This window comes from Pristis pectinata, chromosome 3, assembly GCF_009764475.1.
Source record: "Pristis pectinata isolate sPriPec2 chromosome 3, sPriPec2.1.pri, whole genome shotgun sequence".
In the NCBI taxonomy this organism is placed as follows: Eukaryota; Metazoa; Chordata; class Chondrichthyes; order Rhinopristiformes; family Pristidae; genus Pristis; species Pristis pectinata.
Window position 1 is genome coordinate 93,818,942 of NC_067407.1, and position 26,807 is coordinate 93,845,748.

At 39.3% G+C, this 26,807-nt stretch overlaps 2 protein-coding genes across 3 annotated transcripts in view; one reads left to right on the forward strand and one right to left on the reverse strand.

Moving 5' to 3' along the window:
* Positions 1-934: 934 nt before the first annotated feature.
* LOC127568076 (malate dehydrogenase, cytoplasmic-like) lies at positions 935-15,947 on the reverse strand. Of its 2 annotated transcripts, none has more exons than XM_052011350.1 (9): positions 15,788-15,947; positions 12,582-12,680; positions 12,145-12,241; positions 8,926-9,101; positions 7,764-7,886; positions 7,211-7,387; positions 5,933-6,046; positions 1,402-1,491; positions 935-1,236 (listed from the first exon to the last, which is right to left on the reverse strand). In XM_052011350.1, the coding sequence occupies exons 1-9, from the start codon at positions 15,788-15,790 to the stop codon at positions 1,111-1,113; spliced, it is 1,005 nt and encodes a 334-aa protein (XP_051867310.1). In that variant the 5' UTR covers positions 15,791-15,947; the 3' UTR covers positions 935-1,110. The 2 variants fall into 2 exon arrangements, with proteins under 2 accessions (XP_051867310.1, XP_051867309.1); XM_052011349.1 differs by lacking the exon at positions 15,788-15,947 and adding an exon at positions 15,731-15,780.
* Positions 15,948-16,210: 263 nt separating this feature from the next.
* The window catches only part of wdpcp (WD repeat containing planar cell polarity effector), a 136,623-nt gene continuing 126,026 nt past the window's right edge, over positions 16,211-26,807 (forward strand). The window contains exon 1 of the mRNA XM_052011943.1: positions 16,211-16,343. The gene's annotated coding sequence lies outside the window, so the exon portion shown is untranslated. The remainder of the gene's footprint in view (positions 16,344-26,807) is intronic.

Sequence of the window (26,807 nt, forward strand, 5' to 3'; positions counted from 1 at the left end):
AACATCCTCTTGCAATGAAGGCTAGCATGCCATTTGCCTTGATGAAAAACACGATGCTGCTGGAGGAACTCAGCAGGCCAGGCAGCATCTGTGGAGAAAAGCACGCTGTCTCAGGTGAGGACCCTTCTTCAGGACTGAAGGTAGGAAAAGGGGAAGCCCAATATATAGGAGGGAAAAGCAGTGATAGGTGGACAAAAGAGGGGAGGCAGGGTGGGCACAGGGTGATGATAGCTAGATGCAGGAAAGAGATGGTGATAGGCAGGTGCGGGGGAGGAGGGGAGAGCAGATCCATGGGGGGAGAGGATGGGTAAAAAGGTAAGGAGAGGAAAAAAAATAGAAAAAAAAAGGCTGGGAAAGGGAAGAAGAGAAGCAGCATGGGGAAGCAGGGGAGGAGAAGAAATGTGGGGAAGGGGGTGGGGATTACCTTAACTGGGAGTATTCAATATTCATGCCGTTAGGCTTTTTCATCTAGATTCCAGCATCTGCAGTCCTTTGTTTCTTTATACCATTTGCCCTCCTATCTACTTGCTGAATTGACATTCTCATTTTCATTGACTGCTGTACTGGAAACATATCACTTTGAGCACCATCTCTTCCCAATCTAAAACCATTTAAGTAATGTGTAATTTATTTGCCACCTCCTTATTTCCATTATTAATTCCCCAGACTCTCTATCTATAGCACCAATACACACTTTAACTTTTAAGTATCTGAAGAAGCCATTTTACATTTGTCAAGCTTCATGTTCTAATTTTTCCTTATTAATTTCTTTGTCAGTTTTTTTTTTAATACTCTGTACAAGCTTTTGACCCAACTAAAATAATTGCAAAAAACATTCTTTATACTCATCCAGGTCTCTTATTTCTAAATGGGAAAATCAACAACATTAGAATCTGGCTGACAGATTGCTCAAGGAATTAAAGGAAGCCAAAAGTTGTTCGGAAGTTTACTTTTTAATATATGGAAAAACTTCCCTACATAGGACAGTAATCTGAGTTTAACTGTTACAGTGCAGGTGATATGCCTTATTTAAGGTTTTTATTGACTTAACAGACCCAACAGCTAGACATTTTACTGTAACTGCACAGAGTATTTTGATTAGCAATAATCTCAAACACTTGTCAGGAACTCAGTGGCTGTATCTCTCTCTTCAACCAGTTCTGCAGCGGTGGCTTTCATCTTTTCACAGGAGAAGTCATTGATTGGCAAACAATCAACAATACTCCAAGTTTTATTCTGAAACAAACACAAGCAATTAAATAAACATCAACATAAATAGCCTACATGAATTGAATATTTCATACTAGTATTGCTGAAACCAGCCAATTTGAAATAATTGAACATTCTGTTATTACCTTATTTGTGCTAGTTCAAGAAAGGCAAAAAAAATTACAAGTTTACCTTGATTTTTACTGGGAAAGAATAGACCAGGTCTTTGGGGATATTGTACGTGTTTCCATCAGAAATCACTCCCATTGATACCCATTCACCCTGGAGGGGTTAAAAAAAAGAGAATCCGTTTTTATTTTCACTCATCTGCAGCTTTGTTTTGAAGGCACTAAAAAAAATCTTTGGTGGAATAATCAGAATCACAAATGTTAAAGTAACTTAGCAAATGTGTAACAAACTCAGTCTCTGACAAATATCCTGAATGGACACCATGAAAGACATAATAAAAGAATATTTGAGAGGAGACATGAGAGATTTCAGTGGCTGTAATCAGCAGCAAAAAACTGATGCAGGGTCTCAACCCAAAACGATGACCATGCTTCCGCATCTACAGATTCTGCCTGACCTGCTGAATTCCTACAGCAGTTTGGTTTTTACTTAAGGAATGTTTGTTTCGAGAGCTGCTCTTCACATGATTTAATTAATCTACAAATCATGATTAACAAGTTGTCTAAAGCATGCAATATGACAATTTGTATTGAGAGAACACATGTTGCAAGCCACCAACGTTCCATTCAAAATCCATGTCAATGATAAAGCTCTGGACAAGAACTCATGTTATCTCAGTTCAACTTTTAACAGCTTGCAGACTTGATTATAAACCTGAAGTGGGAATCAGCAAAATCTCTATCACTTTGACAAACTTACTGCAAGTGAACGAAAAGCTGTTAACCCCGAATACAAAAGATGTTGTCCATCAGGCTTGCACCCTCACCGAGGCTGTGAAGGTTAGTTTACCTACTGCAGCAGAAATGGAACAGCTTGTTTCTCTCTTGTTTTTCTGTTACAGTATAGAAAAGGCCCTTTGGCCAACCAAGGCCACGCCAAATGTCAACCACCAATTTACATTAACCCTCTTTTCCCCACATTCCACCACACATTAGGGGCAATTTAGAGTAGTGATTTAACCCAACTGCACGTCCTTAGGATGTGGGAGGAAACCAGAGCACCTGGAGGAAAGTCATGTGGTCGCAGGGAGAACGTACTAACTCCACTCTACCAGAGCTCAGGATTGAACCCAGGTGTCTGGCAGAGGCAGGGGAATTACTACCTGTGTCATCATGCTCTCCTCAGAAAATTCTTAGGACCAATGGACCACCAAAAACAAAATGCAAGAGATCTAACCTATGCAGGTATGCAGCACATTTTGCCAGCCATGGAACCTGGAATGCATGGCTCAAGACAGTCTGTCAAAGGCTGTGCTCAGGTTCTTTTTCCATACCAGTAACCAATATCACTGTCCATTTTCAAACCTTTCATTTGTCAAGATATTGACCAGACCTATACCTTCTGGATTTCACTGTGTGCTTCAAATTCCAATGGAAGTTGAAACTAACTCCGTAAAATGAATGTGTGCATGTGCTAGGAAGTTGCAAGAACAGATCAGAAAATGGTGGAGGAGTGGAAAAGATCAGCAAATGTTTAAAGTGTCACTAAATTTCCTGGATGATAATTCACTTGTCGAGCAAAATGAAGCATTGTGCAGAATACCTTTGGAAAAATGTCAGGGTGGTATGGTACAGAAACAGGCTATTGAACTCGCCACACCTATGCTGATGTTTTTGCCCATCTACACTGATTCCATTAGGCCTGCATTAGACCTAATGCCTGCATTAGGTCTGTATCCTACGCCTTGCCTGTTCAAGTGCCTGTCTAAATGTCTCTTCACTACAGTATTGTATCTGATTCCATCACCACCTCTAGCAGAGTTCCAGATAACAATCACTCTTAAAAATAGAACTTTCCCCTCAAATCCCCTTTAAAACTCATTCCTCACACCTTAAGCCAATGCCCTCATTTTTGAAATCTCTAATAGAGGAAAAATATCAACTATCTGCCCTACTTTGTATACCTGTCAGGTGACCCCTCAGTCTTCTTCACTCCAGGAAAACGTTGCTCAGCTGATCCACTCTCTCCACATAACCAAAATCCTCCAATCCAGACAACATCTTGGTGAATCTCCTCTACACACTCTCCATCACATCCACATCTTTTCTGTAGTGTGGCAACTAGAGCTGCACACAATACTTGAAGTACAGTAACTAGTGGAGACACAAGAGACTGCAGATGCTGGAATCTAGAGCAACAAAATCTGCTGGAGGAATTCAGTGGGTTAAACAGAATCTATGGGAGAAATTGTCGATGTTTCACGTCGAAACTCTAATCAGTGTTTGTAAAGTTCCAACCTTGTATATCTTATGCTCCAAACTATGGAGGAAAGAATGCCATAGTCATTCTTCACCACCCCATCTACTGGTGTTAGCACTGTCTCAGGGAACTATGCACTTGATCCTCAAGGTCCCTCTGTTCATCAACATTCTTTAGCACCCTACCATATCCTACCCCTATTTGACTTCCCAAAATGCATTACCTCGCACTTCTCAGAATCAGGTTTATTATCACGGACTTGTATGTTGTGCAATTTGTTTTGCAGCAGCAGTACCGTGCAAAGACATAAAATTACTATAAATTACAAAATAAATCAATAACGCAAAGGAATAATGAAGTGATGTTCATGGGTTCATGAACCATTCAAAAAAACTGATGGCGGAGGGGAAGCCGTTTCTAAATCATTGAGCGTTGGTCTTTAGGCTCCTGTACCACCTCCTCGATGGTAGTAATGAGAAGAGAGCATGTCCTGGATGATGAGGGTCCTTCGTGATGGATGCTGCCTTCTTGAGGCATCATCTCTTGCAGATGTCCTCAATGGTGGGGAGCTAGCCGAGTCTACAACCCTCTGCATCCTGTGCATTGGAGCCTCCGTACCAGGCTGTGATGCAACCAGTCAGAATGCTCTCCACTGTACATCTATAGAAATTTGTAAGAGTCTTCAATGACATACTAAATCTCCTCAAACTCCTAATGAAGCACAGCTGCTGGCGTGCCTTCGTGATTGCGAGAATGTGTTGGGCCCAGCATAGATCCTCCGAGGTGCTGACGGCCAGGAACTTGAAGCTGCTCACCTTTGCACTGCTTACCCTTCAATGTTCTCCCAACTTCCCCTTCCTGAAGTCCATAATCAGTTCCTTGGTCTTGCTGACGTTGAGTGAGAAGTTGTTGTTGCAACACCAATCAACCAACTGAACAATCTCACTCCAGTATGCCTCCTCGTTGTCATCTGAGATTTTACTAACAACAGTTCTTGGGATTAAATACAATCTGCCAATGCTCTGCCCAATTTTCCACTGATCTATAGCCTTAGACAACCTTCCTTGCTATCCACAATACCACCAATTTGTGTCATCTGCAAACTTATGAATTATACCTCCTACATTCACATGCAAGTTGCTGACAAGGGTCCCAACACTGATCCCCACAGCTCACTACTGGTCAGACTTCCAATCTGAAAAGCATTCTTTCACCATCACCCTCTTCCTCTTATCACCAAGCCAATTTTGGATCCAATTAGCCAGCACACCTTGGATCCTGTGTGTTCACCTTCCTGACAGACTAACATGTAGGACCTTGTCAAAAGTCCATGTAGACAACATCTACCTTCTATTATCTCAAGTTACCTCCTCAAAAATCTCAAATTAGTGGATTAGGATTTTTCCCACACAAAGCCAAGTTGACTATCCCCGATCAGCTCCTGCCTTTCCAATTAATTTCCCTACCACTGATAGAAGGCTCTCCAGCCTGTTGTTACCTGGCTTATCCCTGCTGCGCTTCTTCTATAAGATACCTTTATTAGTCACATGTGCATCAAAACACAGTGAAATGCATTAGCTGTCCTCCTGAATGTATTTGATGTACAATGAGAGAAACAGGGACAAGTGTGTTTTAAGGCTTTGTGAGGCAAGATCCAGTATAGTGAATGTCTGGAACAGCATAGAAAATTTTAAACTGGATATCACAGCCATTGTGCGTTGGTCAAAAAAAAAACCTACCCAACCCAATCGCATCTTCCAGATGCAGGTCTAGAATTCAAGTCATAGTTCAAGTTTGTTTCTAACAGCAACGTCCAGACTTCTACCAGCCCTGGGCAAAATTCATTTTGCCTCGAAGCCTTCTATCAGTTACTTCAAGTCTAAACTAAGCTTTTTGTTCTCTGCCAAAAGAAGTGGGTCCTTCCTGTGCGCTCTACCTAAACCTCTCAATGAAATCTCCCCTCAGCATCCTCTTTCCTCCTAAAAATTTTATAACGTCAACATTCTCTGAAATTTCCTCTCCAGTGCAAATATTCCTATCCTGTAATGTGGTGGCCAGAACTGTACACAGTATTAGGAGCCAAGACTCTTGACTGGAGGGGTAGTCATTGAAAAAAAAGCACAGCTCTATTTGATCATTTAAAAAAAAAATCAAAGTACCAGTATTTTAAAAGGGAAATATACAGAGACCTCAATATCTACCAAGTTGCTAACAGACAGAAGTAGAAAATGAAGTCCCAGCAGCAGTGAAAAAAAACTTTTCATATGGATGACACTATATTCAGGGAAAAATATAATACAATAGTTTGTCCATTACAAATAGTTAACTAACATACCTCAGGAGTGCCAAACCAGATATCCCTCATATGATCAGAGATGGCCTTAGCAGCTGACATTGCACTGGAAAGTTTCCTTGCCCGAATCACCTCAGCACCACGTTGCTGTATGGTCTGTTAGTAGAAACAAAGCAAATTTATCGAAACTTGGAATCAATCCAAGTTGATAAACACTGGGTAATTTGCGGTCAGTTTCGGCAAGTGGGAACTGGTAATCTTTCACATTTTCTACTTTCTCTCCTAATGCATCTGTTTTCATGGGTCATGGGTCCACTGCCTCTGATGTACTTAAACTTCTACTATCAAAAGAAATCAAACATTTATAACAGTGCATAAAAGAGATCAACATAAAACAGCCGTGACTTAAAATAGGAACATCTTAGGAAGTCATTTCACAAAGCTCAAAGTGAGCTCTATTTCTTATTTTAAAAACTACAATATGCAATAAAGCAGAGTCTGGTCTAACCAACAATGTTGGAATCGAAAGGCTGGATAATTGTTAAGCTTGATAGTTGTTACAGCAAACAACAACAAAAAAAAGTCCTCAATAGCACATACAATGGTCTTCCAAAACTAAGAGCCATTATATTCAGCACAAACCATTTATTTTAAACAACATATTTGTGTAAAAACATCATGCCTAGCAATTGCTTGGTTTAAAGTCAATAAGCTATATCTCCCAAATGATTTAATCAGAAATAAACAGATATATTACAAGATAATAAAGCAATTTCAATCACTTCACTCAACTGAGTCTAAGACCAAAGACACAATTTTGCACCAATATCACTGGTTTAGGATTTTGTAAAGCAAATCATTATCGTGGGCTCCTCAATGGATACATCAGAGTTCAAATGATGGACCACGAATACAGCCTATTTGAAACCTATTTTATCAAATCTTTATCTGAGAGACCTTTATCAAAAATTTGTACAAGATAAAATAGTTCTTTGCTGTTACAATCTCTGTTTGCACAGAGCCTGCTGACATTTTCTTCCAAATACTAAAATGTTCACTGAGAGAAGGTCCCTTGGGATTATCGTTGGTGTTTCACAATCCAAAATGGATTTAAAATATAGACAAAATAACTCATTTAATTATATAGCATTATCAATTTTGAAAGACAAAAATTGAAACAAAATCCATCCATGTAAAATATTTAAAAGGAAGTTGAACTCAATGGAATTAATGTTAATTCATCCATTTCTATATATGCCATTACACTAATTAGTTTTCCTCTTAATAAATGCAAATATTTACAATTATGCTGTTACTTACTTTAATAAAGTCATTCTTCAGCCAGTTGTCATCCTTAATGGCATCAAGGATACTCATTTCCTTTCCTTGAATTTTCACAGTGGCATGATGTACATCTGGATATTGAGTAGAAGAGTGATTGCCCCAGATGATAACATTCTTTACATCATTAGAAGGTACATCCAATCTACGTGCAAGCTAAAAGAAAATTCAAATTGTATTACAAATTGTTAACAAGAAACAGGATTTATAGAAATAAATTGAGCAAAACATTCCAACTTTTCAAAGGACTGGCAAAGGACATTTATTTTGATTAAGATTTATGTTCACTTTTGTGTTCTTTGGAAATTTAAAACTATTCTGTCTTCATTCGAACGTAGGATAACTCAGCATTCATCCACAACTTCCAGCTGATCATAACAAACTACCCAAATGAAGAAATAATTTTTTTTTACCATTGTCACAAAAAGCAGATACACAGGAGGAGGATTTTTGGAAGACAATTAAAAACATGCCCCAATGTTTAGGTCTCCAAACATTGCATTTTCAAATTAAAGATGACATTCAGGAATACCTGAGCTCTTGCTCTATTATGATCCAAGCGAGTCAGGCAAAAGAAATTCTCTTTTGGAATCGACGGTGCAGACTTCAGTGCTATCAAACAATTGGTATTAGCAGGATTGCCCACAACAAGAACCTGGAGGAAATAAATTTTTTAATTGTAATAGAAAGTGGGAAAAAATAAGAATTGGTAACCATAAACACAAGTTTGGTCATATCAGGTTAAATGTATAAGGATTATCCATTTAGGCAAAATATTTAAGTGTTATGTTTACTATAAACCTGTAGCTTGCAGATTTCCAGCAGCTTATTCCATAAAAATAACATAAGAACATACGAAACTAGAGCAGGAGTAGACAATATGACCCTTCAAGCTTGCTCTGCCATTCATCAAGATCATAACTGATCATCTCCCTCTTGTTTTCCAGCACCATCCTTATATCCCTTAATGCCCAGGAATCAATCTATAATAAATATAAATCAATGAGTCCTGCACTTACTTTGGCTGCTTAGTGGCCTTAAGCAAGCATGGTTTAATTCCCAGTGAGTCCTTATTTCAATAGATTGAATATATTTTATTCTCAGTAATCCATTTCCTTACAACTAATTGAAGTGTTCTATTTAACATACTTTATATTCTGGCTTCTTGGCTCCACATCAAACCATACCTGCTGCTATCTGGGCCAATTACCTAATGATCCAATCCCTTTGTATCCAGGCAGCACAGTGAGTAAAGGAAAATAATAGTCGACTTAATTGTACTGTTGAAAAACCATAGACCCAAAGCATTAACTCTCATTCCACAGGTGCTGCTTGACCTGCTTAGCATTTTCAGCATTTCCTCTTGCTTTCACACTTTCAAATGTTATATTTTTTTCTGATTATTCCTATTTCAGTGCTGTTTACAAACATTGCCTATTTTATTCTCATTGGCATCCAGTTCATTGATATCACATGCAGATCGTGTGGCTCTAGCTACAAAGGTACCCTCCTTATAACCCTTTCTTCGTCTGTAAAGTTCTTATTTATCACCAGCCTTGTTTACAAGACCTGTATTTACCCATGGCCACAACTTAGTTCATTTTTTAGAGACTTTGCCCTTGACATCAATCACAATCTTTTACATGGAACTGGAAGCTTTGTTACAGAGGGTAGTTGAGCTGAATTCTTGTTACCTTGACTGTCTTCTTGGCAAACGTGTCCAAAGCAGCACCCTGGGATTTGAAGATCTTCACATTAGCTTTCAGCAAGTCTTTCCTTTCCATTCCCTCCCGCCTTGGCATTGAGCCCACTAGAATTGCGACATCAATTGACTGAAAAGCTTCCTCTTCCTTGTCAGTTGATATAACCTCTACGAGGAAAAGGCTTAAATTAAAAGGAATCTGACTAATGGCCAAACATTTGTTTGAAAATCAACTTGTTAATAAACACATTTGGAAGAGCATCGTGAGCAAGCTCGGCTTCAGTATTTTGCAGAGGAGTATGTGGCCCGGGGATAACATGGGGCGGGGACAGGGCATTACTTCCATCTGCATTCTCAGGCAAGCCTTTAGCAGTCCGTGATATGCAAGTTCAGAGAGTTCATTTTTTCCCCCACTGAAATATTTAATGCTGCTTCTATTATGGAATTATTGAATTATTTTTTTAAATATAGCGAGGAGTAATGATCTATGCAGAATTTGGCCTTTTTAATGTGACAACTCAAATTGCAAGTACTTTCAAGGACAAGATTCATCAGCTAAAAATCAGCCTGGGAAATCTTTAACTGTCAAGATTCACCCCAAGAACCAGGGAAGGTTTGATGCTTCTAGATTGTTTCCAACATATGTTTTCCCGAGAGGGGGTATAAGTAACAAACATTACTTCTCAATACCCAATGGTTGAACGGATAAGCAATAGTAATGGGATACAAGCATCAGAATATCAAATTTTAATTTCCTAGACTGATCTATCCAAGGTAAACTGGAAAAAAGATTCTCAGGCAAAACTCCAAACAAATAACATGTAACCTTTAAAGAGGTAGTGATTCAGGTACATCTTATATAATTCCCTAAGGGGAAGGACAAGCAACAACCTCCAAAATAATTATAAAGATGAAAGAAAGGAAAAACACAAGTATATAAATGCTGATCAGATCAAAGAAAGAACATTCAGAATGAAACTGAAACAGGTTGATGCCAGTAGACTAGAGAACTGCAAATTTTACTCTTTTCTTCAAAAAGGATGCAAGGATGTATCCAACAGCTGCAATCCAATTTGTCTAAATTCAGTGGTAAGGAAAACTTCAGTAAAAGATAATCTTGGTCAATATTATTAGTCATTTGGACAAGTATACATGAAGACAGGCCATCCCCAGGTTACAAACAGGTTCTGTTTTTATAGAGGTCGATAAATTGATTTTGTCCTCAAGTTGGAAAATGCACAAAAATTGCTTGATACAGGAACCAGACTTCCACAATATTGTAATGCGTGGTATTGATGAGGGCCAATCAACATGAATATTTATTGTCTTCCCCTGACAAGTTACAGTTGTACAGAATCAGGATGTCCCATGTTCAACAGCTGGTTTCAATGGGCTTGAAGTACCAATGTATGTTTCATTGTTTAATGGAGCATGTTGCCCAAGTATATATAGTAGCGATTGCTTGACAATTTCTAAAGCAACCCTCTTAAGTGGCCTCCCACTGTGAAACTGTCAGTCTGTGTTTTTAAGAGACAATAGTGTCTGATTATTTTGGGGAGGTTACACGTTAACAGCTTTCTCTCCCCCCACCAAAGACCTAGTTTTCATTTGAATTTAATAATATTTATGGGAGCTTGTTTCTCTGTACCAGTGTCCATAAGTTGGGAACTTACAACCCAGGGAAAGTCAGCATGGATTTCTGAACACCATGCTTAACTAGCTTTTCCTTTAAAAATGAGGGGTAATAAGTGATGAAGTTACTGCTATGCATAATGGATTTTTAAATAAGATTGGTAAAGTATCTGGATTATCAGTGAAAGACACTGGTAGAAAAAGAGTCTCGGCAGCAGAAATGAGAAGTTTTCTTAGTCTGGAAACAGAAGTGGTGAATGGCTGTTTTTCAATTGAAGGAAAGTATGTAACTGTGTTAATGGACTAACTTATGACAATGACGTACAGGGCACAAGTTTAACATTTGCAGAAGACAAATCTTTACATGCAATAAATGGCAAACAGAAATGATCCATGTCAAGAAGACAAACAAATCTATGATAACAGCACAGTTTGAAGTAGTGAATAAAAATCAGAAAGGATCCTGAGCTTTGTAAAGGGCATAATTTAAAAAAAAAGAATTTTACATGGAAAGTTTAAAAAAAGGTTCAGCCACATCTGGAGTATCAAGCCCAATTAGGAAGCATGGGAATGCCTGAGGAAAGGGGCAAAAGATTTGCTGGAATGATTCCAGGATAACATACTTCAGTCACATGGACAGACATAACCAGGTATTTAACCCCCTTAGCCCACAGAAATTTGAAGTTTTCAAAATCATGAACAGAAGAAAATGAGAAACAACAGTCATTAGCACCCTTATACAATGAGATGGACTATGACCTCATGATCTACCTTGTTGTGACCTTGCACCTTATTGCACTGCACCTTCTCTGTAGCTGTGACACTTTACTCTGTACTGTTACTGTTTTTACCTGTACTACATCAATGCACTTTGTACTAACTCAATGTAACTGCACTGTGTAATGAATTGACCTGTACGATTGGTTTGTAAGACAAGCTTTTCACTGTACCTCGGTACAAGTGACAATAATAAACCAATACCAAATAAACCAATACACTGAGGAACTAAAGAAAGCAAATGAGACAATGAAGCAAAGATTTTCTTTTGCTCAATACTGAGCCATAATCTGAAACTCACTGGCTGAAAGGGTGGCAGAAACAGTCGATTCAAAAGGATTTGGATAACTATCGGAAAGGAAGAATGTGAATGCCGGCTGAGAAAGAACATGAAAGTGGGACAGAGCAGATAGCTACGTGGTTCAGCCTATCAGAATTACACATTCTTAACCAATCATTTGTGAAACATTAACCATGGAATGAACGCTGGACAGTTCACATCACAACCAGCTTTGCATTACAAACATGGTTTACAATTGTTGCACAAGGAAGATTCCAACAAGTAGCTCAATACTTCTAAAATTATAGAATCAGATTATTAATAGCTGAATTAAGTTTAAATTGTAGTCCAATTTCCAATTTAACAAATTCTTGACTGATAACTTCATCCCACCCCAGACAACACAGGAAGCAGAAATAAAGTTTTCTGTACTTTCAATTTACCAAATGTTTTCAAATATAGAACAAGATACTTTAATGATTTGTCAATTTTATGTTAAACACCCATATTTAGTCTACTTACCCTTCACCAGTGGAAGAGCACAGTCCTGGATTTCCATCACTACACCATCTAACACTGACATCATTGGTGTAATGTCAAGCAGCACAAGAATAAGGGGCTTTGGAAGTTATACAAAAAAATAATTAGTTCCAGATTGCACATGATACTGTGATTCTACTTAATTCAACATAACTTCAGCAAATTATTACAGATAGAGACAAAACATCATTGGGAAGTTTCAGTTAGGGATAACCAAACACATTCATTATCTCTTCCTTCCATCTGGCACTATTATTTGATTTTAAAAAGCAGTACTAGGATGTCCAATAAATAGCACAATGTCTTCTTTAACGCTCCTCCTATAAACATATGGTCTCTATTATAAACAATGCTGCTTTATGTTAGGAGGAATAAAAGACTAGATATTCAAGCAATTGCTTTAAAAGAGTAAATGTTACCTGGTCTTTTCCAAAAACATCACCCTTCGCAATGTTAAAGATAAGAGAATAGGCTATCTGACCAGCAGCTCCAGTCACAAGCACTTTAATAGGTTCTGCCTGAAAGAGAAATTGAATGAGGTTAAAAGGCAAGTGACTGAATTAAGAACATGTTTTCCCAAGTTCAATCTGTAGGTTCCAGCATGGTTTTAAGGACTGCATTTTTCCCACAAGTACTTAAGGGCTTCAGATGAATTATAACATAGAAAACTAAATAGATAAAAAAAAACTTGAATAATTAAACCCACAGCTGCAATGTATTAAGATAAACTGGAATCATTTTTTGTTGCTGCAGTGATGAAAAAACTGTAGCTAAAGCAAAGTTTAATAACAACTATTCTAAAAGCTAATTAATCCGTGCCACTCTTTCATGAAGTTAATTCACCTTAACACAAAACACTTCTACATGGAAAATATGAATTAGAAATAATCTCAGGGTCTTTGTAACCAAGGAAATATTACTGATTATTTCAATACTACACAATGTGCTTTACTTTAGCACCTGTACAATAGCAGAATCAAGGGGTATTTCAAAGAGAAAAGGATCAGTTTAAGAATCATATTTCTTGCAAACAGATCCCACACCAAATTTGTTACTAAAATGCAGTAATATTTAACACAGGAAAAAGCCATTATAAAATCAACAATTTCATGCCTTATGAACAAATGAATCAATTCTCCCAGCAGCCGATACCCTGGAACCCCTGATAAATACATGTGAATGCCACACGAGGGTAACTTGGCTTGATTAATGTTTCCACAGCAGGGCATCACTCATAAGGCCGGTATTTATTGTGTATTCACATCTGCCCTTGAAGAGGTAGTGACGTACAATCTTCTTAAACTGCTACACATCTTTTGGTGAAACTACACTCACAATGCTGTTGTGTAAGGAGTTCCAGGATTAAACCCAGTAATGCACTTTCAAGTTACGATAACATGAAACTTGGAAGGGAATGCTGTACTATTCAAACTGAGCCTTGTGCTCAAGGATGGAAGAACTTTAGCTTATAGTGAAATCTGGAAAGGAAGTAATTTGATGTTATGTTTAAAATAGCAATTAACATTCAAACTTTAAGATGTTATAACAATTCACAAATTAGTCTTTTCCTGATGGAAAAGATACAAAACAATTCCCACTAGGAAAATTGGCTCAAATGTCGACAGATTTTTGTTTGAAGTTTCAAAGTTCCATTACCAAAATAAACACAAATGATCAGAACGAAATAGATTTGCACACACGACTAATCCTATATTTGTAAGGCCCATTCAATTCATCCATTCATGGCCAGCCCCGCACTTTATCTATTATCAGCTGAGAGCAATTTGAAGGGATTCAAGTGTTCTGACCTGCACCAATCTGCACACCTACTCTGGGTGACAGTTACCATAAAGAACCATTTTCCAATTGGTCCCAAAATTGTTTACTCGTATGAATGTACAAGCATTTGCCCTACTCCAGTTGAATAAAAAGGGAATAGATGTCAATCCAATTTAACTATTTTATGTTGCTCTGAGGCCCCACACATCTCTGCAACTTCTTACAAAAACTGTAAGAAACAGAAGAAATATGATTACTGCTGAATATTTTTATAGCTACATTTCAAGGACAAGCTCCCCCCTCAGTAGTTTTGGCTTAGTTCCTCAGAATTGGGCCAGTCTTCAGACTTTGCCACCCATGCATATCTCTCCTTTTCATAACCAGAAACAGATAGATGTTGATATTGATAATTGTTATATTGCTCAAAACAGCAAATCTTTTAAAGCTACAATCACTTCACCTTCATTCTTTGCTCTATCAAAATAATTCCTGGCACTTTCCGAGCTGCCACTTTCATCTCAACCCTTTTTAGTTTAGTATATCTGCAATTATTAATGATTTGCATGGAATTTCCAAAACACGTGAACTATGAAGAATATTGATTCCAAAATCAAACTCTTAAGCGTTGAAGGACACAGACCAACTGAAAGTGCTAATTTTAAAAATAAATGTAAGAAATTAGGTGCAGTAGACCATATGCTCTGCCATTCAATAAGATTATGACCTTGATTTCATCTCCATTTTACTGCCAGATCCTCCAATTTCAAATCCCCTGTAAACCAAAACTAAGTCTCATAACTTTGTGAGCACATAAGGACTCTCAGTATGTCAAGTCCTCTGGGATGCAGAGCCTCAAAAAGGAAATATCTCAGTCTTGAATGCAATACACAAAGCGCTGGAGGAACTCAGTGGATCAAGCAGCATCTAAGGAGGGAAATGGACAGTCGACATTTCAGGTTGAGACCCTTAATCTGGACTGCATCACGACCCAAAACGTCAACTATCCGTTTCCCTCCAGAAATGTTGCCTGACCCAATGAGTTTTTCCAGCACTTTGCAGTCTCTTGTGTTTCAGTCTTAAATGGTTGATTCATAATCTTAGACTCTGTACCCGAGCACCAATTCTCCCTGTTGAGAAAAGAACTTCACGACATCTACTGCCAAGCCCCTTCAGAAACTTGTTTCAACAAGAGCGCCCAAAATGCTTAGGGCCATTCAACACAATGTTTCGTTATAGACACACCTTCAGCCAATTCAAGGTCACAGTTCCTGTTCTGATCACGCACATGCAACACCATCAAGGGGACCTTTATTCTATTTGCAATACAAATTAATCATGGCGATTTTTTCTTTCTCGATATTATACATAATTTAATATCAATGAACAAATTGTCAGTTGTACTAAATTTATTTAGTTTGCTTTAAACGTTATACCAACTCAATGCAAAAAAATCCGCATTTTACAATGCTTTTGCGTGGGATAAACCTACGCACTTTCCAATATTATTTCAACGTGATACATCTTCATAAAATTCACATTAACATAACAGGTCTAATTTTATGCAATGTTTATAAAGCAGTCATGCATCGAAGCTGCAACGATACATTTCTATTTAAGTGATGACCCGAATACGTATAGTGATCCAAGAGTCACAATTAGATTGCTGTTGAGTTCGTGGGCGAGCAAGCCGTGAACCAACTCAGCAGGTCACGCTATCTACCAAGAAGACAAATAAAAGTCTGCAAGGTTTAACACGAGGGACTGAAATCTACAACAGGCATATAATTACATTGAATCCAAACATCTCTCAAGCACTACCCCATGAAGCGACGTTAAAGATACGAACCATCTTGCACCGCTATTCCAGGAGGTCACCTCTGCTCCAATGCACCAAAACCAATGGGCGTCACGTGGATCCCTTTCCACGGAGCTCTGGGAGTTGTAGTTTCCTATTGGGCCGTGCAAGGGATTGTCGGCAATACAAACTCCAATTCCCAAAATGCAGCGCGCACCCATGCAATGGCCCGCCTTTTTCTGTATCGTCATTTCCTGTTACCGAGACGCAATAGCAAGTATCAAACCAGTAAATTGTAAATGGTGTAAACATTGATATTTATTTTTGAGATCTTCGTAAATTGTAATAATTGCTCGTTGTGCTATTTTTGTTTGCTTAACTGTCTTTTGGCTTTCAAGGACGCACTTGCTTAATCTTATCGCGGAGAGATCGAAAATCAGCCTCTTTATTCATCATGGGGCGATGCACTTCCTCTTGATCGGAAGCGGATCGTCCGCAGTTACCCCCGGAAAACGATACGCGTTCCCGGCCGTCCAATGAGCGGTCTCCCTGGTTGCCATGAGACGACAACTGAGTACCGAGGACCATTTTAGACTGCAGGCGGCAGGTAAGGATGACTTGTCGTTAAAACAAGCCGAACGCAGCACAACGTTAGGTTGTATCAGTGAGGGCAATAAACGAGTGCAATCCTCCTGGAAGTATAACTGGCAAAAGTCAGGAGATTTATTAGGATTTTTTGATAGGATAATTGAGGAGCAGTTGTCTCTAGAAGCACTTGAGTCAACGCATTTAAGTTGATTAAGCTTTAATTACTATGACTGCAGAGTTGCAAAGTTTCTGATCGAAAGAAGAGATATTATTTCACTGTATACGTTCGTGAGTTTACATTACGTTTGACAAACGGAAGTAGTTGTTTTACAAAAATAGGGATTATGTACGCTGATCTGAAAGCCATGATTGTAAGGACTCTATGGAAAATTGTTGTAGAGTTCTGCCAGTGTTCGTTGTTATTGTGTGTGGTGTGAAGACTCCAGCTACAATGTATTATTGCAATTAAAAAAGAAAAGGCTAAAGGGTGACCTGATGGTGGTCTTTAAAGTATTGCTAAGATAGGCATAGAGAAGACATTTCTGGTTGTGAGTGATACTAAAACTAGAGGTCACAGTTATAACATCACCTTGATTATAAATTCAAGAGAAAATAGTAGAGGAACCACTGTAACTAGACAGTGACAATATGGAACTTTCTGTTTGGGAGTTGTGTGGAAAATAATGGATACATTTGAGACAAGCTAATAATCATGAGGTAGAAAGTGGAAGGAGATTATCTAGTTTATTGAGCATTTCTGATTTCAATCATTCCTTAATTGGTTACCATCCCTTCAGTGCAATTGTCAGTGATGAGCAGCAGATCATTCTAAACTTTTCTATTTGTGGCTTAATATCTGTCTGGTCAGGTGAAAAGGTAGAATACTTACTGACAACATCTATTCACTCTTCATTTTTAAATGAGATACTTGATGAACAAAATTGATAATCTAGAATTGAAGTTCACATGTAGTATTTGCAAATACTTTCTGCAAGGATATTCTAGGTATACTTAGAAAGTTAATTCCTACTCTGAGAAGATTTCCTGAAGTCTACAACAGTCGGATGTTTAGCTACTTTATGTATTATTGAAGTTGTTTCTAATCGATCTGATTACCTGTGTGATAGCATGAAATTTATCAAATGTCCAGTCTTCAGAAGATCACTGAATTTTGAACGAATCTTTTGGAAATTCTAAAATGTAAACTATCATAATTTTAATTAATATAGAAGATCCCTACATTTCTTATCATTTTAAGTAATTATAATTTTTCTGTGTATTGTCATCATGAACAAAATAAGTGAGAATTATTTCTGTCCCCATGCTATCCAAATCAGGTTTTGGCCTTTGTAGGCAGTAGGGGTGTGGCGAGAATACAGAGACTCCATAATAGTTGTAAAGTCCAGTATTAACAAATTTATAACAATAATGTAGCACAAGAAGTATAAAAGTTTTATGCCTGGATATGGTGAACAATTGTTGAGAGCAACTAAACATGGAAACAATTTCTTGCTTCCATGCTTAGCTGCTCTCAACAATTTTACCCTGTGGCTTATCATCCTCCTCTTCTTAGACAGTCCCTCAGCACTGAGGATAAATTGCTTCCACTCCATTTCTCTGGGTACTGAGCTGACTGATGAGTCCAGTGTGGGACCTGCAGACTGTTACAGGTGACAGTTTATTGGGTGTGTATTTTGGGAGTTAGTGCATTGCTTTGACTATTTATGCTGGGTGATTCTGCTGAATGGAGTCAAAAATTCCTAATGTCAGTTGTGAATGGTCAATGGTCAGGGATTCTCTCACGTCAGTATGAATGTTATACTTTCTCAAGGAAGCTTTGGGAACGTCCTTGAATCTTTTCCTCTTTCCCCCTGGTAATTTACTCCATTGTCTTGACAGAGTTTAGAACAGTGTTTGTTTTCAAATGGCTGAAGTAATATACTTTTTCAAATATCCCAATAGACTCTAAGATTTTTCTTTAGCTTGTGAAGTTCCATCTTGAACACAAATGTAAAAGCAATTCTACTATATCTGACATTGTTAATTTGTTTTTTTTACATCATAAATAGCTAAAATATATTTGACAAGGAAGATGTACTGGATTATTGTACTTTCATAGCTTTCATACTTTGAATCTGTTTTCTGCTTTTGGGGGTTTATCTAGCACCTTGTAGAATAACAAAACTAAGCATACTAGTGGGAGTTAAGAGCTTGTGCCTATTGCACCTTATTAGTTTATGCTGTTACTCTGGCATGTAACAAATATTTGTTGCATCACTACAATATCCTATGTTTAATGGATGTGAATGAGGATGAATTTCGACATATTCTTTTAACTTCTCAGCATGATCTGAATATTTGAACCTGTGTTATAGAAAAACGTTACGCACAGCCTTTCGGTATTGCGTTGTCTTGAAAATATAATCTACCCATGTATTTTTTATTAGCTAATTAGAAGGTCATTACATCCCATGTTACAAAAGAGCTGCAGATAGAATGTCTTCTCTTTTGAGGAATAAAACCTTTGGGAACAGATACAATACCTTTTTTTGACACAGTTTTTGTAAGTTTTTTTGGTATATGTGCATACAGTTATAATAAAGAAAATAAGAAAATGTGAAATTTCTTTCTTTCCACTAATGGTTCAGTGTTTGGGCATGGTTTACAGAGGTGCAGTAGTGTAGTGTTAGGAACTGGACAGACTTTTAGATAATTGATCATATCCCAAAGCAAATTTAAGTAATTAAATACTTTTTTTGTAAATTGTTGGCCTCTGCTGCAATAGCCATGGAAGTATTGGATTATAGTCAAAACCCACTATGAGGAGGAGGAAATCTGCTGTAATTATTGTATCTAGCCGATATGTGACTCCATCCCTGCCAATGTGGTTGATTGGTAACTGCCTCCTCACTCGGGTAACTGGGGATTGACAACAAATGCTTGCATTACCAGTGATGTCTGCATCCTGTGAGCAAACAGGTTTAAAAAGGAGACGATGTGAAGACTTGTGTATTTTCTCCCTGTGTGCACAAGGTAATGCTGCAAGCTCAACCAAAACAGAACTGTCAAGACATGGTGAAAGATTTCCAATTGCAGTGACTGATGTATATTTCTGAATTCTGGAATGGTACAGGATTCCCAAGCTCTCCTGTCAATTCTACAGCAGAAGTTTGGCTTGTCTTGCGTCTCCCATTACCAGATCTTTCATTTTCCATTTGCTCATTGCTCCCACTTATTACTAGTTAGGTACCATCAAGTGATAAATAAAAACAAATGACTGCAGATACAGGATATCTTGCCTATTAACAGAAAATACTGGAAATATCCAGCAGGTCAGGCTTTCTCTGTGGGAATAAGAAACGTGACAATATTTTTGAGACGGTGTTGGTGGTGATAGAAATAGTGAACATTTCAGATTGATGACCTTTCATCAGAGCTGATGACCTTTCTGATTGAAAAGTCATTGTCTTGAAATGTTAACTATTTCACTCCATAGATCCTGCTGACTTGCTGAATATCTCATGCACTTCTGGTTATTTCGCATTTCCCGCTTCCGTTTTTCTTTGTTTTTGACCAAAGTTTGAGTCTTTTATTAATGAAAAGTAGATATCATGTACCTTTCACGTGTGTGGCAAGCTGCACAATTCACTGTAAAATATATTAGCACACTATTACCACCCTCCTGAGTGCAATGTGGACACACAAACAAATGGTCCTCAGCAATCATTGGTGATGCTGGGTTTTGGCAACAAATCTCTTGATCCCTCTGGATTCAGGATGACTTGCCTCTTTAGTTCTGTAGGTGCTGAGGTTGCGGATGAGGCCAATGTGGAATCTGCAGGCTCTGCCAAGAAGCTGGATATCTTGATAGGGCAGGTTCCTTCTGCTGTTTACACTGGACAAATGCTTGCATTCTGCAATCCATTTTTTGACTATAGCTCTGCCTTCAATACTATAATCCTAAACAAACTCATCTCCAAAATCCTTGTCCGAGGACTCTGCAACCCCCTTTGCAACTGGATCTTTGATTTACTGACCAACAGACCGCAATCAGTAAAGATAGGCAATATCACCTCCTTTACTATAACCCTTGACACTGGTGCCCCGTAAGACTGTGTCCTCAGCCCCTTACTATGCTCCCAAAACAATCATGACTGCGTGGCCAAATTCTGCTCCAACTTCATTTGGGAGTTTGCAGATGACACTACTGTGGTGGGATGGAGTGCCAGGACATACAGAGCCTAGTGGCAGGGTGTCAAAACAACGACATTTCTCTCAGTTGGCAAAACAAAAGAGCTGGTCATTGACTTCAGGAAGCAGGGCAGGGTACACATCCATGTCTGTATCAGTGCTGCTGAGGTGGATTGGTTGAGAGCTTCAAGTTCCTAGGTGTAAATATCACCAATAATTTGTCCTGGTCCAGCTACGTAGATGCTACGGCCAAGAAAGCACACCAACACCTTTACTTCATCAGAAGTCTAAAGAAATTTGGCCTATCCCCGATTGACTTTTTACCAATGTTTATAGATGCGCCATGGAAAGCATCCAATCCAGATGCATCACAGCTTGGTATTGCAACTGCTTTGCCCAAGAAATTGCAGAGAGTGATGAATGCAGCCCCATCCATCATGCAAACCAAACTCCCCTCCATGTACTCGGTCCACAGGAAAGCAGCTAACATAATCAAAGACCTCTTCCACCCCGGTCATTCTTTCTTCTCCTGTCTCCTGAAGATATGAACTACCAGACACAAGGACAGCTTCTATCCCACTGTTATCAGACTCTTGAACGGACCTGAAAGATGAACTCTTGAACTCCCAATGTACCCTGTCGTGGCCCCTAGCACTTTATTTGTCTACCTACATTGTACTTTCTCTGTAACTGCAGCACTATATCCTGCATTCTATTTTCTTTTTATTACCTTGATGTAATTATATGGCATGATCTGTCTGGATGGCACACAACACAAAAGATTTTAATTGTATCTCTTTACATGTGACAATAATAAACCAATAATTAACCATTTAGGTACCATATCCTTAATAGATGAGGACATTGGAATTGAACAGATTGATTTTTAAGGTGATCATGTGCAAAATAAATGTGCATTCATATCTGTGTGTTTTGAACAATCCATGACAAGGTTGGATGTAAGCACCTGAAGCCTGTATTATATAATAGATTTTGTCGATCTGTAAAATGTCTGAAGCAGTTTTGTTTCAAAAGAAGCCTTGCTTTACAATAATACCTTCTTAAACTCTGGGATATCCCAATGCACTTAACTACTGATTAAGTACTTTCTAAGCATTAGGCATTGTCATAGAGTAAGAGACGGGTGTGTGGTTGTCGAGGTTCCAGTGAGAACTCGTCTCTTCAATTTTTTTTTCAATCCCTGAATTGTTTGCATCCAGCTAAGGGGGCAGGTGAGGCCTTGGATTGTTGCTTCCTAAAGACTACTATCAGATGAGGTGGTAAACCATGGAAGGTCTAACCTGTCCTCCAAGACGTATGTACCACTTCAGTACTGCACAGGTCAGTCACTGCACAAGAATGCCAAAAGAAATGCAGGGAGTAGTATCTTCTCTACTTACCTTTTTTGACTTCCTAAATTATCCTCGCAGTCCAAATGCAATATCTGCTTCAATGGCAGATGGAATGGAATTACTCCAGAATGCTGTCGTACTATTTCTGTGTATTGAGAAGTTCTTTCTTCCCTCTCTTGTACGAGAGGCTCCCAAATAGTCAGTGGGAATTAGAGGAACAAATATATAGGGAGATTGCAGAGAGTTGCAAGAATAATAGGGCTGTCTTAGTAGGGGATTTTAACTTTCCTAATATAGACGGTGACTGTCATAATGCTAAGGGCTTAGAGAGTGCGTTCAGAAAAGTTTCCTCTGGCAATATATAAAGGGCCCCACTAGAGAGACCTAGGGCAGGGCAAGTGACTGAGGCAACAGTGGGGGAGCACTTTGGGACCACCGATCATACTTCTATTAGGTTTTTAAATAGTTATGGAAAAGGACAGAACTGATCCACAAGTTAAATTTCTAAATTGAGGTGAGGTGAATTTTGATGGTATCAGACAGGAACTTGCAAAAGTTGATTGGAGTAGGTTGTTTGCAGGCAAAAGGATGTCCGGCAAGTGGGAGGCTTTTAAAAATGAGATGGCAAAGGTTCAAGGTCTGCATGTTCCTGTTAGAATGAAGGGCAAGGTTGGCAGGAGTAGGGAACTCTGGCTGACAAGAGGTATTGAGGCTCTGGTCAGAGAAAAGAAGCAGGCATGGTACAGGCAGCTGGGATCAAGTGAATTTCTGGAGGAGTATAGGGAATGCAGAAGTATATGTAAGGAAATTAGTAGAGCGAAAAGGGGACATGAGATACCTTTGGCAGAGAAGATTAAGGAGAATCCAAATAGATTTTACAAGTATATTAGGGGAAAAAGAGTAACCTGGGAGAGAATAGGACCCTTCAAAGGCCAGAGTGAACATCTATGTGTGGAGCCACAGGAGATGGACAAGGTCCTCAATGAATATTTCTACTGGTTTTGTTTTACCATGGAGAAAGACATGAAGACTAGGGAACTCGGGAAAGTTAATGTGGATGTCTTGAGGATAGTCCACGTTATAGTGGAGGAGGTGCTGGACATCTTAAACCATATGAAGGTAGATAAATATATGGGGCCTGATCAGGTATATCCAAGAACACTTGGGAAGATGGAGAAGAAATTGAGGGAGCCCTGGCTAAGATATATGCATCATAGTTGGCAATGGTTGAGGTGCCGGAAGACTGGAGGTTGGCTAATGTTGTGCCTTTGTTTAAGAAGGGGTGCAAAGAAAAACCTGATAACAATAGACCAGTAAACCTAACATCTGTGGTAGGTAAGTTACTTGAGGGGTATGCCTCAGTGGTCAGTACTGGGCCCATTGTTGTTTGTTATCTATATCAATGATTTGGATGAGAACGTACAAGGCATGGTTTGTAACTTTGCAGATGACACTAAAATAGGTGGTATAGTGGACAATGAAGAAGGTTAGTAAAAATTACAGGGGGATCTCGATCAGCTGAGTAAGTGAGCTGAAGAATACAAATGGACTTTAATTCGGATAAGTGTGAGGTGTTGCACTTTGGAAAAAGTCAAATCCAGGTAGGACTTTCACAGTGAACGGCAGGGCCCTTGGAGTGTTATAGAACAGAGCGACCTTGGAGTACAAGTACATGGTTCACTGAAAGTGGAGTCACAGGTAGACAGGTTTGTGAAGGTGGCTTTTGGCACAATAGCCTTCATAAGTCAGGGCATTGAGTATAAAAGTTGGGATGTTATGTTGCTGTTGTACAAGACATTGGTGAGGTGACACTTGGAGTATTGTGTTTAGTTTTCGTCATCCTGCTATAGAAAAGATGACATTAAGCAGGAAAGAGTGCAGAAAAGATTTATGAGGATGTTGCCAGGACTCAAGGGACTGGGTTATAGGCAGAGATTGTGTAGGCTGGGACTTTATTCCTTTGAGTATAGGATACTGTGGGTGACCTTATAGAGTTGTATAAAATCATGAGGGGCATTAATAGGGTGAATCCACAGGGTCTTTTTTCCGTGGTTGGGGAATTGAGAACTGTAGAGCACAGGTTTAAGGTGACAGGAGAAAGGTTTAATAGAAACCAGAGGGGCATCTTCCTCACACAGAGGATGATATGTACATGGAGCGAGCTGCCAAAGGAAATGGTTGAGGCAGGTACAACAGCTGCACTTGAAAGACATTTGGGCAGGTACGTGGATGGAAAGGCTTAGGGGAATATGGGTCAAACAGGCAAATGGGACTAACTTAGATGAGCATCTTGGTTGCTGCGGAGGAGTTGGGCTGAAGGGCTTGTGTGACTCTGTCTCTCCTCCCTCTCTCTCTCTCAAACTTGCAGGTATTCATCTCCAACTTGTGTCTGCTTCATGATGGTATGTAAACTGTGATTTTTAAGCAACGGTTCTGCAATAGACTCAGTTTCAGTCAAGCAAGACTGCATCATCGTCCCAATGCTTCTCTCCTACTTTCTTGCCACAATGCTACACTTCACCTCTACCAAGCTCCCTGCTGGATTAAGACCATAAGACCAAGGAGCAGCATTAGGCCATTCAACCCATTGAGTCTGCTCTACCATTTGATCATGGCTGATCTATTTTTCCCTCTCAAACCCATTCTCCTGTCTTCTCCTTGTAACCTTTGATGCCTAATCAAGAAACTATCAACCTCCGCTTTAAATATACCCAATGACTTGGCCTCCACAGCCATCTGTGGCAATGAATTCCACAGATTCACCACCCTCTGGCTAAAGAAAGTCCTTCTCACCTCTGTTCTAAAGGGATGTCCTTCTATTCTGAGGCTGTGCTCTCTGATCCTGGACTCTCCCACTACTGGAAACATCCTCTCCATGTCCACTCTATCCAGGCTTTTTGATATTTGGTAGGTTTCAATGAGATCCCCCCCCCACCCATCCTTCTGAACTCCAGCAAGTACAGGCCCAGAGCCATCAAATGCTCCTCATGCCTTAACCCTTTCATTCCTGGGATCATTCTTATAAACCTCCTCTAGACCCTCTCCAATGCCAGCACATCCTTCTTTAGATATGGGGCCAAAAACTGCTCACAATACTCCAAATGTGGTCTGACCAACACCTTATAAAGCCTCAGCATTACATCCTTGCTTTTATATTCTAGTCCTCTCAAAATGAATGCTAACATTGCATTTGCCTTCTTTACTACCAACTTAACCTGCAAGTTAACCTTTAGGGAATCCTGCACTAGGACTCCCAAGTCCCTTTGCACCTCCAATTTCTGAATTCGCTCCCCATTTAGAAAATAGTCTATGGTTTTATTCCTTCTACCAAAGTGCATGACCATACACTTCCCTACGCTGTATTCCATCAGCCACTTCTTTGCCCATTTTCCCAACCTGTCCAAGTCCTTTTGCAGACTCCCTGCTTCCTCAGTACTACCTGCCTTTCCACCTATCTTTGTATCATCTGCAAACTTGGCCACAAAGCCATCAATTCTGTCATCCAGATCATTAACATACAAGGTGAAAAGTAGCAGACCCGACAATGACCCCCTGTGGAACACCACTAGTCACCAGCAGCTAACCAGAAAAGGCCCCCTTTATTCCCACTCTTTGCCTTCTGCTAGTCAGCCTATCTTCTATCCATGCTAGTACCTTTCCTGTAATACCATGGGCTTCTACCTTGATTAGCAGCCTCATGTGCGGCACTTGTCAAAGGTCTTCTAAAAATCTGACTGTCTCTTCTTCATCTATCCTGCCTGTTACTTTCTCAAAGAATTCCAACAGATTTGTCAGGCAAGATATTTGCTCTTAAGGAAACGATGCTGACTTTGGCCTATTTTGTCATGTGCTTCCAAGTACCCCAAAACGTCATTCTTAATAATGGACTCCAACATCTTACCAACCACTGGTCAGGCTAACTAGTCCATCATTTCCTGTCTTTTGCTTCCATCCCTTCTTAGAGTACAGTGACGTTTGTAATTTTACCAGTCTTCCAGAACCATTCCTGACTCTAGTGATTGTTGAAAGATCACTACTAATGTCTCCACAATCACTTCAGTGACCTCTTTCAGAACCCTGGGGTGTAGTCCATACAGTCCAGGTGACTTATCCATCTTCAGACCTTTCAGCTTCCCAAACACCTCCTTACTAATAGCGACTATGCTCACTTCTGCCCCTGACTCTTGAATTTCTGGCATGTCGCTGGTGTCTTCCACAGTGAAGACTGACGCAAAGTATTCATTCAGTTCATCTGCCATTTCTTTGCTCCCCATCACTACCTCTCTAGCGTCATTTTCCAGCGGTCCGATGACCACTCTTGCCTCTCATTTACTCTTTATATGTCTGAAATATCTTTTAGTGTCCCCTTCTATATTATTAGCTAGCTTACCTCATTTCGTCTTTTCTCCCCCTATTGCTTTTTTAAGTTGCCTTCTGTTGATTTTTAAAAGCTTCCCAATCCTCTAACTTCCCACTAATTTTTGCAATATTGTGTGCCCTCTCTTTTGTGTTTATGCTGTCTTTGACTTCCCTAGTCAGCCACAGTTGCCTCATCCTCCCTTTAGAATGCTGCTGCTTCTTTGGGATGAACTGATCCTGCGTCTTCCAAATTACTCCCAGAATTTCCTGCCATTGCTGCTGTACCTTCATCCCTGCTTGGGTCCTCTTCCCATCAACTTTGGCCAGCTCCTCTCTCGTGCCTCTGTAGTTACCTTTACCCTACTGTAATATCGATACATCTGATTTTATTTTCTCCCTCTCAAATTGCAGGGTAAATTCTACCACATTATGATCACTGCCTCCTGAGGGTTCCTTTACCTTAAATTCCCTAATCAAATCTGGTTCATTGCACAACACCAAATCCAGAATTGCCTTTTCCCTAGTGGGCTCGACCACAAGCTGCTCTTAAAAAGCCATCTCATAGGCACTCTACAAATCCC

What these genes read in the sequence shown, in the direction of transcription:
- LOC127568076 (XM_052011349.1), bottom strand. An exon ending in TTGCCAAGAAGACAGTCAAG is followed by an intron (nt 7,887 to 8,925) that starts GTAACAAGAATT and finishes TATTTCCTCCAG; the next exon opens with GTTCTTGTTGTGGGCAATCC. An exon ending in TGAAGAATGACTTTATTAAA is followed by an intron (nt 6,047 to 7,210) that starts GTAAGTAACAGC and finishes TTCTACTAACAG; the next exon opens with ACCATACAGCAACGTGGTGC.